A 15,396-nucleotide genomic window follows, 5' to 3' on the forward strand; every position below is an offset into this window, starting at 1 on the left:
CGGACCACTCTTCCTTTCTTTTTTGCTACCAGGGCTTTGCCATGGCCTCATGCCTGAGCTATTCCACTGCCCCCAGTGGACTTTTTTTCTTTTCTCCAAATAGAGAATGAGAGACAGAGAACCCAAGACAGACAGATGGATATATATATATATATATATATATAGAGAGAGAGAGAGAGAGAGAGAACAGCACTGCTCTGCTGCTCGTGAAGCTTCCCCCGTGTATGAGGTCTTATGTGGTGACCAGGGGTTTGAACCCAGGTTCCTGTACTAGGTAAAAAGTATGTTCTGGGGGCTGGTTGGTAACGCAGTGGGTTAAGCGCACATGGCACAAAGTGCAAGGGCTGATGTAAGGATCCCAGCTCCCCACCTGCAGGACGGTTGCTTCACAAATAGTGAAGCAGGTCTGTAGGTGTCTATCTTTCTCTCCTCCTATCTTTTCCTCCTCTCTTGAGCTTTCTCTGAACTATTCAACATCATCAATAGCTATAACGACTAGAACAAGAGCAACAAAATGGAAAAAATAGCCTCCAGGAGCAGTGGATTCATAGTGCAGGCACTGAGCCCCAGCAATAACCCTGGAGGCAAAAAAAAAAAGTGTTCTGCTGGGCGAGCCTTCTCTTGGCCTCTTATCCCTGAGGTCTGAGGAATCCTTTTTTTTTTTTTTAATTATCTTTTTTTTTTTTAATGGATAGAGATAGTCATAAATTGAGAGGGAAGGGGGAGATAGGGAGAGAGACAGAGAGATACATGCAGCCCTGATTCACCACTTGCAAAGCTTTCCCCCTGCAAGTGGGAACCGGGGGCTTGAACCGGTGTCTTTCCACACTGTAACATGAGTGCTCAACCAGGTGCACCACCACCCAGCCCCTGGTCTGAGGAATCCTTTCCATGCTGGAGCAGGAGCTCTGAGGGGAGCCAGGGCCTAGTTCTCCTCTTGACCGCACTCTGCCTGGCTCAGGCATGTCTATGGATGTGGATGTGGATGTGCGGGGGGATCTGTTGATGGCTGTATGCCTGCCTGCCCTGCAGTGGGCACTGGCCCCTGAAGAAGGGCCATGTGTGTGGTTCAAGGCACCTCGGGCCCCATGCATGATGACCTCATGTGACTTGAGACAAAGACCCTGGCCAGCACCTGGTATACCAGCTCACACACAGCACACAAGCAGACAGGCAGACAGACAAGACAGACATGGGGGCTGCAGTATATACGTAGATGAGGGACACTGACATCAGTGACAGCTTGCATGCTACCAATGGCTCACTCCGGGATGCTCTATCTCTGGGTGTTGCCAGAAAAATCTCACCTCATGGTCGGGGTTGTCCTGGGCGTTTGGGGCCCCCTCTCCAGGCTTAGGTGGCTGTGGACAGGGCTGTGTGCAGGTGGGATGTCCGGACTCAGAGCTGGGTCATTGAGAGAGAAGAGCGAGACAGCTCTTTGCACTGGCAGGAAATAATTGTAGATTTAGATTGAGAGAGGCGGGCGGGAGGGGGGCAGCTCCTCCTCACCCTCCCGTCACCCCCACTTGATTAGCTATGCTTCTCCCTGCACACCTCACCCCCAGACCCCTAGCACCCTCTCACCCCTGTTGGCTCACACAGGCTATGGGAAGGCTCCTTGCTTAGACAGACAGAATGAGAAGATCAATGATAAAACCCCATCCTGCTTCTGATCAAGCCTTTATTTATTTTTATATTTATTTATTTATTTTTGCCTCCAGAGTTATCGCTGGGGCTCGGTGCCTGCACTGTGAATCCACTGCTCCTGGAGGCCACTCTTTCCCTTTTGTTGCCCTTGTTGTTCATCATTGCGGTTGTTATCATTATTGTTGTTTTATTGCTGTTATTGTTGTTGTATAGGACAGAGAGAAATGGAGAGAGGAGGGGAAGATAGAGGGGGAGAGACAGTTAGATGCCTGCAGACCTGCTTTACCACCTGTGAAGTGACCCCCCTGCAGGTGGGGAGCTGGAGGCTCGAACTGGGATCCTTACTCCGGTCCTTGCGCTCTGTGCCATGTGTGCTTAACCCACTGCTCTATTGCCCGGCCCATTATTGTTGTTGTTGATGACGTTGTCGTTGTTGGATAGGACAGAGAGAAATGGAGAGAGGAGGGGAAGACAGAGAGGGGGAGAGAAAGATTCCTGCAGACCTGCTTCACCGCCTGTGAAGCAACTCCCCTGCAGGTGGTGAGCTGGGAGCTCAAACTGGGGTCTTTAATTTTAATTTCTTTTTTTTTAGTGTGGTCTGGGAAGTGGCACTATGGATAGGGCATTGGATTCTCAAGCATGAGGTCCTGAGTTCAATCCCTGGCAGCACATGAACCAGAGTGATGTCTGGTTCTTTCTCTCTCCTACATTTTCTCATGAATAAATAAATAAAATCTTTAAAAAAAAAAACCACAAAAAACAAAGTCATGTTGAAAAAAAAAGGAAAAAAAATCTAAAAAAATTTTTTTTTATAATTATTGTCTTTATTTATTGGACAGAGACAGCCAGAAATTGAGAGGGAAAAGGGTGATAGAGAGGGAGAGAGACAGAGAGACATCTGTATTCACTACTCGTGAAGCTTTCCCCTTACAGGTGGGGACTGGGGGCTTGAACCTGAGTCCTTGTGCACTGTAATGTGTGCGCTCAACCAGGTGTGCCACCACCCAGACCTTTTTAAAAAAAAAAATTTATTTATTTATTTATTCCCTTTTTGTTGCCCTTTTTAAAATTGTTATAGTTATTATTGTTGTCTGTCTTCATGTTGGATAGAACAGAGAGAAATCGAGAGAGGAGGGGAAAACAGAGAGGGGGAGAAAAAGACACCTGCAGACCTGCTTCACCACCTGTGAAGTGACTCCCCTGCAGATGGGGAGCCGGGGGCTCGAACAGGGACCCTTATACCAGTCCCTGCGCTTTGTGCCACATGCGCTTAACCCGCTGCGCTACCACCCAACTCCCAAGATTTCATTTCTTTCTTCTTATCTTTTCTAAAAAATATTTATCTATTCCCCTTTGTTGTGCTTGTTGTTCTTTTTTTATTGTTGCAGTTGTTGTTGTTACTGATGTCATTGTTGTCGGATAGGACAGAGAAATGAAAAGAGGAGGGGAAGACAGAGAGGGGAAGAGAAAGAGAGACACCTGCAGACCTGCTTCACCGCCTGTGAAGCGAGTCCCCTGCAGGTGGGGAGCCGGGGGCTTGAACTGGGATCCTCACGTTGCTCCTTACGCTTTGCGCCATGTGCGCTTAACCCGCTGCGCTACCGCCCGACTCCCAAGATTTCATTTATTAATGACGGAGAGGAAGAGAGAGAAAGAGAATGAGAACCAGAGCACCACACTGATGTTGCCAGGGACTGAACTCAGGACCTCATGCCTGAGAGTCAAACACTACATCCACTGTGCCACCTCCCAGACCACTGTGTGCCTATTTTTCCCCCCTAACCATTTGAGAATAAGTAACCAACATCACGGTGCTTCACCTGATAGATGGATCCTCTCCGACTTATTCACAGCACACTGCTACACCCAAGAAGTCTAACACAGTAAGCCTGCATGCAGCACAGCAGTCATCTGAAACTTCCTAGTTTCCTGAATACTATCTTTTAGAGTTGTTCTGTTTTGCATTTTAGATTTTAGATTTATCCTTTTTTAAATTATCATTTTCATTCATGTACTGGATACAGACAGCCAGAGATCGAGAAGGAAGGGGGAGATAAGACAGGGAGAGAGGCAGAGACCTGCAGACCTGCTTCACCACTTGCAAAGCTTTCCTCCTACAGGTGTGGACCAGGGGCTCGGACGCTAGTGTTTTGATGTGAACAACTTCAAATGTGCCTGAAGGGAGTTGGGTGGGTGGCAAACCTGGCTAAGCACACATATTTAAGACCCCACTCCCTCCCTGCTAGGGGAAGTTTCATGAGTGGTGAGTCAAGTACTGCAGGTGTCTCTCTGTCCCTCTCTATCTCCCCCTCCCTTTTCACTTTCTCTCTCTCCTAGCAAATAAAGAAAAAAAGACAAATCAAAGATGTCAGAAAGCGGGAGTCGGGCGGTAGCGCAGCGGGTTAAGCGCAGGTGGCGCAAAGCACAAGGACCGGCATAAGGATCCCGGTTCGAACCCCGGCTCCCCACCTGCAGGGGAGTCGCTTCACGGGCGGTGAAGCAGGTCTGCAGGTGTCTATCTTTCTCTCCCCCTCTTTGTCTTCCCCTCCTCTCTCCATTTCTCTCTGTCCTATCCAACAACGACAACAACGATAATAACTACAACAATAAAACAACAAGGGTAACAAAAGGGAATAAATAAAATAAATATTAAAAAAAAAAAGATGTCAGAAAGCAAAGCAGAGTATTGTGAGTCCACACAAAGCCATCACCAGGCTGAACCATTTCAACATACTCTGGCTGTCTCCTCCTGAGTCAGTCTCTCTCTCTCTCTCATTCCCTGAACATGGTAGCATGTGCCTCTACCTCTCTACCTGGTAGACACCTCTCTAGACACCACTGTCTAGCCCCTTCCTTCTTTTCTTTTCTTTTTTTTAAACAGATACAGTGAAATCGAGCAGAGTAAGTGTGTGCTCTACTGGGTTAACCACTACTTGGCCTCTGAGCACCTGTCATTTAAAACACGCATTCCCTCGTCATGCCTCAACTTTACCTAAATAAATTAGTGTGCTTTGGAGTCACTTGGCTTTGTTGGGTCTCACCCATGTATATAAGCAGTACACATGGGCCAGGTGGTGGCACACTTGGCTCCAAATACCCAGTCTCCACCTGTAGGGGAAGCTTCATGAGAGGTGAAGCAGTGCTGTGGATGTCTTTCTCTTTTCCTCTCTACCTCACCTTCCCCACAATTACACTTTGTCCTATCAAAGTAAGCAAACAAATATTAAAATAAATAAAGGGCTGGGGAGATAGCATAATGGATATGCAAAAAGACTCTCATGCCAGAGGCACCAAAGGTCCCAGGTTCAATCCCCAGTACCTCCATAAGCTAAAGCTGAGCAGTACTCTAGTAAAAAAAAATAAAACAAAACAAAAAACATAACTAAATAAAGAAAACCTTGTGTGTTTTGAGTTATTGTTAAGTTGGGTTTTCTACCACATGCTGCCAAGTCAAACCAAAATATAGTATGGGGCCACAGAGATAAGATTCCACTGTGCAGCCAGGGAGGTAGCATGGTGGGTAAGGCACTGGACTCTCAGACATGAGGTCTTGAGTTTGATCCCTCGCACTGTATGCTCTGGTTCTCTCTCTCTCATATTAATAAATCATTTAAAAATTATTGGGGTGATTAATGGTCTATAGTCAACAGTAAATAGTTGTTGGTACATGTATAAGATTTCTCAGTTTTCTGTAAAACACTCTACCCCTCTCCCCCCACCTAGACCTCCCTCCATCATTGTGCACTAGGACCTGAAAGCCCCCCATCCCCCAAGAGTCCTTTACTTTGGTGCAATACACTTTTTTTTTTTTTTTTTTTTAAAAACATTCTGTTGAGGTTTGTTCTGTTCCTGATGGGATTCACATGCTCTTCACTGCATCCCGGGCAGTGGGCAGCCCGATTTTGTAGATAGGAGAATGGGGTGGGGTGGGGGTGGGGCCAAGAAATGAAGACCATGGGCCACACAGCAGAGTCAGCAGGTGATGGGGCAGGATGTGAGCCCCACTCCTGGATTCTGAAACTCGAGTGCATCCCTTCCAAAGCCCCAAGGCCCAGCACAGATCCTCCTGGAGCGGGTACAGGGCCACTGGCAGGCGCCTACCTTCGTACGCCTTGGCCGCGTTCACCAGACTGGACCACTCGAGGCCAGTGGCTGTGTCAGGCAGGGGCATCATCCCAGGGTCCAGGCGCCGCAGTGGCCGTTCCCTCCCGTCAGCCAGTGAGAGCTCCGAGGTGGAGATGGCAGCTGCAAGGTGACAGCGGGGCAGCGAGGTGGGTGAGAGGGAAGGGCATTAACACCAGACAGTTACTTTATGCTTACGAAACACTGCCTGACTGCTGTGACATCTTCTGTGATTAAATGAGCATAGGGGCTGGGGACTCAGCAGTACTGCGTATCCCTTGCATGTGTGAGGCTCTGGGTTTGATCCCTGGCACTGTGATGCTCTCTCATAAAAAATGACAAGCACATTACACTCACTAGAAAGTGACAAATGGGGAGTCGGGTGGTAAACAGGTGCACCACCCCATTGTCTTTTTATTTATTTATTCCCTTTTGTTGTCCTAGTTGTTTTATTGTTGTAGTTGTTATTATTATTGTTGTTACTGATGTCATTGTTGGATAGGACAGAGAGAAATGGAGAGAGGAGGGGAAGACAGAGAGAGGGAGAGGAAGATAGACACCTGCAGACCTGCTTCACTGCCTGTGAAGCGACAACTCTGCAGGTGGGGAGCCAGGATCTTGAACTGGGATCCTTACACAGGTCCTTACACTTGGAGCCATGTGCACTTAACCTGTTGCGCTACCGCCCAATTCCCACCTTTTTTTTTTTTTTAAAGTTTTAATTTCTTTATTATTAAGCAAGATAGGAGGAGAGAGAGAAAGAACCAGACATCACTCTGGCACATGTGCTGCCAGGGATTGAACTTGGGACCTCCTGCTTGACAGTCCAATGCTTTATCCACTGCGCCACTTCCTGGACCACTCTTTGGATAACCTTTATGCTATCTACCCCCACCCTCTCTCTCCCTCTCTATCATCCCCTTCCCTCTTGACTGGCAGTCTCTATTTAATAAATAAAGATAATAAAAAAAAAAGTAGAGAGGTGGTCTGGGAGGTGGACAAAGTATGAATCAAGTGGATAAAGGATTAGACTCTTAAGTATGAAATCTTTTTTTTTTAATATTTATTTTATTTATTCCCTTTTGTTGCCCTTGTTTTATTGTTGTAGTTATTATTGTTGTTGTCGTTGTTGGATAGGACAGAGAGAAATGGAGAGAGGAGGGGAAGACAGAGAGGAGGAGAGAAAGCTAGACACCTGCAGACCTGCTTCACCGCTTGTGAAGCGACTCCCCTGCAGGTGGGGAGCCGGGGTTCGAACCAGGATCCTTATGCCGGTCCTTGTGCTTTGCACCACCTGCGCTTAACCCGCTGCGCTACAGCCCGACTCCCTAAGTATGAAATCTTGATATCAAATCCTGGTACCACATATGCCAGACTGATGCTGTGGTTATCTTTCCCTCATTCTCATATACAAATTCATCTTTATAAAAAAGGGGGGGGAGAGGGACTAGACTAGATAGCACTGCTCAGCTCTGGCTGGTGATAGTGCCAGGGACTGAGTCAGCAGGGAGTGGTGGGATTGAGTAGGCATGGAACCCCAGAAAAAACCCTCAAGCATGAAAGTCTGGGGAGAGGTTACTGTCGTGCTATCTCCCTGGCCCACTTGAACAAAGCTCTTGAGGAGGGAAAGGAGTGAGCCAGAGGGGTTGGGGGAAGAACTTTTCAGGCACAGAGAGGTGACCTGTGAGTCTGAGACCTGCGAGGCATGGATCTGACAGCCTTTCCCAGTGAATGAGGGAAGTCAGCCCTTGATTTTGGTCTCCAGCCAACTAGAATCTCACAGCTGGGCAGGTGGGGGCCATGGCAGCAGCTCTCAGCGGGTGCTGCCATGAGAGGCTCCTCAGTGTGGAGGGCCTGAAGAGTGAGGCCAAGGCTGGCCACCTCTCTTCCGCCTGGATGCAGCCTTGGAAGGGCTCTCAAGAGGGCTAAGGGAGGTGGAGAGGCCTGGGGGCCCTGGCTACGCTAAGGCTAGATGAGACCCTCCTGGTTCCTGGGTCTAAGGGGAGTGGAAGGGGCAGAAAGGAGGGTCCTATAAGACAGTGACCTCATGGATGTGAGGGCGACCTAGCTGCAATATCTGTCACCCCATTGATCGCCAGGGTTGATACGGCTGACCTGGCTGGCTAAGCGCATGTCGCCTTCCTCCCTCACCACTCCACATGTGTCCCTCCTGAAGCTGTGCGCTTGGTCGAAGAGGATGGCCATCCCTGAATAGAGACGGACCGGTCTTCGGTTGAGGGTATACGAGTAGCTGGGCTCACCTGCTGGAACCTCCAAACAAGCCTCAAGAAGCCCCAGGTCAAATAGGGGTCAGACAAGACTTGTCCCGGGAGTCGGGTGGTAGCGCAGTGGGTTAAGCGCAGGTGGCGCCAAGGATCCCGGTTTGAGCCCCCAGCTCCCCACCTGCAGGGGAGTCGCTTCACAGGCAGTGAAGCAGGTTTGCAGGCATCTCTCTTTCTCTCCTCCTCTGTCTTCCCCTCCTCTCTCCATTTCTCTCTGTCCTATCCAACAACATCGATAATAACTACAACAATAAAAAAAAAAAAACAAGGGCAACAAAAGGGAATAAATACTAAAAAAAAAAAAAAAAAAAGACTTGTCCCCACATGGCAACACCCCAGGCTTCGATATGGAAGATTACAGCCAACATCAAGGCGTGTCGGAGGTCCACAAGAGGAGCCTGACTCAGTCTGGTGACAGAATGAGGGATTCCTGGTAGAGGTGACGTCTCAGCTGAAACTAAAAGGACGCAGCAAAACTAGCCAGAAGCATTTAAATCTGTGTTGTGTGGACACTATCTCTGTGTGGTCACTTTCTCCTGTCTCTGTGTCCCTGGGGACACAGGGAAGAAGAGGTCGAGGAAGGAGCTGAGCACAGCAAATATCTGCTGGCTGCATAAAGGGATGGGTGAGTCTCTTCCAAGAGCAGGAAAGAAACATTGCTGAATCTGTCTACAGGGAACTGGCACAAGGGAAAAAAAGGGGTGGTGGGGTGGTGGGGGGAAACAGGGCGGGAAGTAGCCAGTGCAAACCCGATTCTCAGGGCCTGAGTGATGAGTCACCCTGTCTGTACATGGAAGAGCTGGTGACACCCAGCACCTGACCATCAGACTCCCCTGAAGCTCACGTGCACCCCACTTCCTTCCCTCAGCTGACTGAAGTTTTTTGTTTTTTTTTTCTGACACCAGAAATTATCACTGGGGCTCAGTGCCTGCATGACTCCACCAGTCCCAGTGATCATTTTTTTCCTTTCCACTAGGTAGAGGATGAGAGAAAAGAGATACCACAACACTGCTCTGCCACTCCTGAAACTTTCCCCCTAAAGGTGTTGCCCATATGGTGGTTAGGGCTCAAACATGGTTCTTGGGCATGGTAACACGTGCACTCTATTGGGTGAGCCACCTGCCAGCCTACATTTGTTTTTTTCTCTGATATCCCAGGTTTAAACCCCAGTACCACTATGAGTCATAGCTCAGCAGTGTTCCAGTCAAAACTAAACAATTTGTTAGCATCCCCAAGTGGGGACACCAGCTGTTGAAGAATGGGGGGGATCTGAGGGAGGCAGGTTTTGGGGGACCACCATGGGGAGAACTTTGAGAGGGGAAAGCTTTGGGGGATGGGACAGCACCACAGAGGAGGAAGATATAGGGCCAGGGTGGGAGGAGGTTCTCACCTGAGTAGCACCACAGGCCCTGGACAGTCTGGGCTGTTTTTTAACAGATCTGTTGAGCTGGAGAGATAGCTCACCAGACTGGGCATGTACCTTGCCAAGCATGTGGTCCAGGTTCGGGCCCTGGGACCCCACAGGAGATGCTATGCCATGGCTCAGACGGATGCTTGGATGCTGTGGTGTCTTTCCCTGTCTCTCTAGCTGAGTGAAAAAGTGGCCTGGAGAGGTGAAACTGTGCACATACACAGAGAGAGGGAGGAGTCGGGAGGTAGCGCAGCAGGTTAAGCGCATGTGGCACAAAGCGCAAGGACCGGCATGAGGATCCCAGTTCGAGCCCCCAGCTCCCCACCTGCAGGGGAGTCGCTTCACAGGTGGTGAAGCAGGTCTGCAGGTGTCTATCTTCCTCTCCCCCTCTCTGTCTTCCCCTCCTCTCTCCATTTCTCTCTGTCCTATCTAACAACAACGCCATCAACAATAACTACAACAACAATTAAAAAAAAAAAGAGAGAGAGAGGGGAAGAGAGAGAGGCGGGGGGGGGGGGTATTGGAGCTGCAGTCAGGCATCCTCGATGGCGGATATATAGATATAGCACTTGGGAGCTGTGTATGCAAGTTCTGTGCCAGAGCTGCAGCTGCACCTGAGTGATGGCATGCGGCTCCAGCCCCTCAGTCCTTTCCTTGTCCCACCCTGGGGGGAATGCCACCCCACTAGCCCCCGGGGCCAGGCTCACATTTCTTTTCTGGGAAGCCGTTGCCGGTGGCAGGGATGGTGCTGGGGCCAGGTGGATGGGCGTGGGGGTGCTGGCGGCGGGCGGGCAGCGTGCTGGAGGGGAAGGCGCAGGTGCTGGTGAAGAGCACATCGCTGGGCAGGCCCGGCTCCAGGCTGGCGGGGTTGGCAAAGCTGGGCTCCCGGCGCCCACTGCACAGGCTTTCGTCCGACAGCGTCCGCTGTAGGCTCTTCTGTGGGGACTGCAGACAGGAGGGGTGTGTGGGTGGGGTGGGGCCACTGCCTGCTGGGGCCCTTCCAGGTCAAGGCACCCTAATGTCCTCCCAAAGAGCCCTCCTCCCCCCAGCCACAGTTCATCTGGCTGTGGAGGGCCAACCCCACACTCCTGCTTGAAGGAAGGCCAGGGAGTGACACCCCCTGAACTAATGAAAAGGTCATGTGAGTCCCGGACAGATTGCTCAGAGTGGGAGGGAGGTGGGTAGACAGTGAAGGGGAAAGGTCAATGTCAGGACTAGGGGTGTTGGCTGTGCTTGGGGGAATGAGAACCCCTGCTTCCTGCCAGGGACTCCACCTCTCTTGGGCCTCTGGTTTGGGCCTGTGGGCTGGTTCTTTTCGCCCTGGGCTCTGGGAGAGAAAGACCCAGGAGCCGGTGAAGCAGACCCTTGCAGTCACCTGAGAAAGCTGGGAGGGAATAAATCCCCAGCCTGTGCCAGCATCAGACACACACATTATCTTTCAGTGATGTATGGGCCTGACTTCTGGCTCCTTAGCCACACTCAAGTGGGTCCTGCTTCCTGGCCCTCTTTGCCCTCGCCACCCTAAAACCAGGTGTGAGCCTAGGGTGAGTGGGTGTCAGGTACATACACCCATGTCCCGCTCCTGCTCTGGTGCCAGGTTGTCCATGATGATGAGCTTCTTCAGGTCGTCCTCAATGGTGGACTTGTAGTTCTTCCGTGGAGAGCGCAGGTCTCGGAGGGAAGCCCTCAGCCGCGGCTGCCCAAAGACGTTCTTTGTGTTGGTGTCCACCTGCCTGGAACAAGAGCCCAGGGCATCAGAGCAGCCAGTGGGAGCATGGGTTTGAATCTTTTCCAAAAACTGTGCTGACTTTTATTCATTCTCTGCATGTGCTCACATCTGCATGTTATTCCTGAGAATCACCCTTGCCTTGGCTATTCTAGATACTGGGGGTACAGCAAGGAACAGGGGACAATGGAAAACCCATTAAAAGAAAACCAGCTGAGACGAGAAGACCAACTAAGAGACCATGAACAGAAAGGGAGATCTCAAAGTGAGATAAGTTCTTTTTTCAAGGCACAGGGTCATCACACATGCCCACACATGATCCCACCCTCTCCACACTGATATTTAGCTCCATTTCATTCTTTCTTTCTTTCTTTCTTCCTCCCTCCCTCGCTCTTTCTCCCTCTCTTTCTTTCTCCCTACCTTCCTTCCTTCCTTTCTTTCCAGAACAGTGCTCAACTCTAGTTTATGGTGGTGCAAGGAAACTGAACCTCAGATTTTGGAGCCTCAGGGATGAAAGTCTTTTGCAGAACCATTATGCCACCAACTCAGTCTCGCCTTTTTATTTCAGAGAGAGAGAAATTAGAGAAGAAAGAGGTCCTATAGCACTGCTGTACTATCCGTGGAACTCCCCCCAGTGTCCCATGCGGTGCCAGAGCTTGAACCTGGGTCTTAATGCATAGCAAAGTATGTGCTCTATGGGTCTATGGGTTAAGCTATCTCTAACCCCCTGCCCTCAGGCCTTTTCTGGTCACCAAACTCTGCTATAGCCCTTGAGCTCAGGTGCATCAACATCCCCCAAGAAAGAAACAGAGATGGTAACAGGAGCACATCTTCATAGGCTCCAGGCACTACCCACCATCCGAAGCTCCATGCGTGCAAACTAACTTTTAAATTTTTTTCCCTTCCTTCCCTCCTTCCCTTTTGTTGTCCTTCTTGTTTTATTGTTGTAATTATTATTGTCGTTGTTGTTGGATAGGACAGAGAGAAATGGAGAGAGGAGGGGAAGACAGTGAGGGAGAAAGAGAGACACCTGCAGACCTGCTTTACCACTTGTGAAGTGACTCCCCTGCAGATGGGGAGCCGGGGTTCGAACCGGGATCCTTACACTGGTCCCTGTGCTTTGCACCACATGCGCTTAACCCGCTGTGCTACTGCCCGACTCCTCTAACTTTTTAAAAAATATTTATTTATTTATTTCCCCTTTTGTTGCCCGTGCTTTTCATTGTTGTGGTAATTATTATTGTTGTTGTTATTGATGTCGTTGTTGTTGGATAGGACAGAGAGAAATAGAGAGAGGAAGGGAAGACAGAGAGGGGGAGAGAAAGACAGACACCTGCAGACCTGCTTCACCGCCTGTGAAGCGACTCCCCTGCAGGTGGGGAGCCAGGGGCTTGAACCGTGATCCTTAGGCCTGTCCTTTCACTTTGTGCCATGTACACTTAACTCACTGCACTACTGCCCGACTCCTGCATGCTAACTTTTTAAAAAATATTATTTATTTATTTATTCCCTTTTGTTGCCCTTGCTTTTCATTGTTGTGGTAGTTATTATTGTTACAGTTATTGATGTCATTGTTGTTGGATAGGACAGAGAGAAATGGAGAGAGGAAGGGAAGACAGAGAGGGGGAGAGAAAGATAGACACCTGCAGACCTGCTTCACTGCCTGTGAAGCAACTCCCCTGAAGGTGGGGAGCCGGGGTCTCGAACCAGGATTCTTACGCCAGTCTTTCTGCTTTGCACCACATGCATTTAATCTGCTGTGCTACCGCCTGACTCCCTGCATGCTAACTTTTGTAAAAAGATTTATTTGTTAATGATAAAGAACCAGAGCATCACTCTAGCACATTTAATACCAGGGATCAAACTCAGTATCTTGTGCTTATAAATCCAGCACTTTATTCACTGTGCCACTTCCTGAACTACACACATTAACTTGTTAATAAATCCACATAGCAACCACTCCTGGGAGCTACTACTTGTCTGTCAGCTGAGACACCAAGCCACAAAAAAAAAAAAAGCAAAGAAAAGAAAAAAAAGTCCTGGAGGAAATGATGAGTAATAATTATCTCTGAGAAGTGTGGGGGGGGTCTTGTTAGGTGGGTGGAAAATGGGTCTCTGACTTTGCATCTGACAGCCTTCTGAACCATCTGGATTTATTCACCGCAGTCACATTATAATAATAAAAAGAATAAAAACTGGGGGGGAAACAGTTGAGACTGAAGCTTTATCACTTTGTACCTCAAGAAAGAGAAGGAATCTTTGAACTGATACAGACATGAGCTGTCTTGGGCTCCTGAAAGGTCTGAAACCTACATTTTCCTTTATGTTCTCAGCTGCAAGCCTTGGGATTTCTAACAAAGGAAGGAAGAGAGGGTGGCAAGTTTTTTTTTCCTTTTTTTTCCTGGTCAGGTCAGATTCTACCCCAGAAAAGGATTTTTGGTCTGGGGTGATTCTGGCTCTGTTGCTGCTAGGGAAGTGTGCTCTGTGGACAAATAAGAAGCTTTAGATGCAAAAGAGGAAAGAAAAAGAGAGAAGAGGAGGTGAACAGCACCCGCCCTCCCTCAAAGAGCCAGAAGGACTGCCTTTCTTCTTCCTTCTTGATTTCACCATTTCTCAGAATCTCCAGCTCAGAGAGTGTGAGCCATCTTGCCCAGTGGGTAGGGGAGGCCTTCAGCACATTCGCCTCAAGAAAGGGACATCATTCACAAGTCTCTCCCCGGGGGGAGTGAGCATGCTCTGCCCCAGGTGCCCTGTGATGGGATGATTCCAGGCCTGTCCTCAGAACAAGCATGAGACGGGCTGTTGGGGCAGGGGAAGGCAAGGAGGAACACTAGAGACCCCACAGGACAGAGGCTGCTAATTCAGAGGCTCGGGCGTGGGGAGCCTTTTTCTGTGAAGGGCCATTTGGATATTTCTTTTCTTTTCTTTCTTTCTTTCTTTTTAAATCTTTTAATTATTTATTTTTTTCCCCTTTTGTTGCCCTTGTTGTCTAACATTGTTGTGGTTATTATTATTATTGTTATTGATGTCATTGTTGGATAGGACAGAGAGAAATGGAGAGAGGAGGGGAAGACAGACAGGGGGGGAGAAAGACAGACATCTGCAGACCTGCTTCACCGCTTGTGAAGCGACTCTCCTGCAGGTGGGGAGCCGGGGGCTCGAACCGGGATCCTTAAGCTGGTCCTTGTGCTTTGTACCACGTGTGTTTAACCCGCTGCGCCACCCCCTGACTCCCCATTTGGATCTTTCTAACAGGCAACATTATCAACTTAAAAATTGGCACTTAATGGTGTTCTGAAAAGAGTTCATAGATTTATTGAATTTTAAGTCTCGCCTGCAGTTGCCTTGGCAGGGCCAGACCTAATGACTCTGCAGGTCAGATGTTCCCCACCCTGATATAGCTGCTGACCTGACACAGAAAGCATCCCCCCTCCACATGGTGCAAAGTGCAAGGACTGGGATAAGGATCCCGGTTCGAGTCCTGGCTTCCTACCTGCATGAGTGTTGCTTCATGAGCGGTGAAGCAGGTCTGCAGGTGTCTGTCTTTCTCTCCCCCTCTGTCTTCCCCTCCTCTCTCCCTTTCTCGCTGTCCTATCCAAAAACAATAATAATGACCACCACCACAACAAAACAAGGGCAACAAAAGGTTAAAATAAGCAGTCTCCAGGAGCAGTGGATTGTGATGTGAGCGGCAGCAATAACCCTAGAGGCAAAAAAAAAAAAGTCATCAAATGGAATCTTGGTTTGTGTGAACTATGGTAATTATCAGAGAAGATTGGGAAAGCAATGACGGTGGGTAAGTGGGGGTTCCATTTGGTGAAAAAATGGCAAAGTCTTGTAATACTGTAAACCAGTATCAAATCAATAAAGTTATAGGTTTGGGGAGATAGGTAGTATAATGGATATGCAAACACTTTCTGTGCCTGAGGCTCTGAAGTCACAGGTTGAATCCCTAGCACTACCATAAGCCAGAGCTGAGCGGTGCTCTGGGGAAAAAAAATGTTGGGATGTTCAAGTCACGTGAGAGCCTCCTCAGGGCCCCTGAAGCCTGCACGGTCTCACCTGCTACAGGCTCTGGTCTGACCCTGCGAGTGGGCTGCTGAGTCCTGTCTCATGGACAAAGCATGATGGGAGTCAGCCTGCAGAGCCAAATCCAAGTTGTCTGCTCTGACTTGCCTTCTTGGGGAAGGCTTCTCCAGTATCTTTGC

At 49.2% G+C, this 15,396-nt stretch overlaps 1 protein-coding gene across 4 annotated transcripts in view; it reads right to left on the reverse strand.

The window, feature by feature from the left end:
• The window catches only part of SIPA1L3 (signal induced proliferation associated 1 like 3), a 232,662-nt gene that overhangs the window by 5,004 nt on the left and 212,262 nt on the right, over positions 1–15,396 (reverse strand). For 3 of the 4 annotated variants that reach the window (XM_060185878.1, XM_007534451.3, XM_060185876.1), the window contains 4 exons: positions 11,030–11,195; positions 10,170–10,407; positions 5,749–5,892; positions 1,308–1,443 (listed from right to left, as the gene is read on the reverse strand). In XM_060185878.1, the coding sequence (XP_060041861.1) occupies positions 1,308–1,443; positions 5,749–5,892; positions 10,170–10,407; positions 11,030–11,195 (684 nt within the window). The remainder of the gene's footprint in view (positions 1–1,307; positions 1,444–5,748; positions 5,893–10,169; positions 10,408–11,029; positions 11,196–15,396) is intronic. The other variant, XM_060185877.1, reaches the window with a different exon arrangement.

This window comes from Erinaceus europaeus, chromosome 2 (assembly GCF_950295315.1).
Source record: "Erinaceus europaeus chromosome 2, mEriEur2.1, whole genome shotgun sequence".
NCBI classification, from domain to species: Eukaryota; Metazoa; Chordata; class Mammalia; order Eulipotyphla; family Erinaceidae; genus Erinaceus; species Erinaceus europaeus.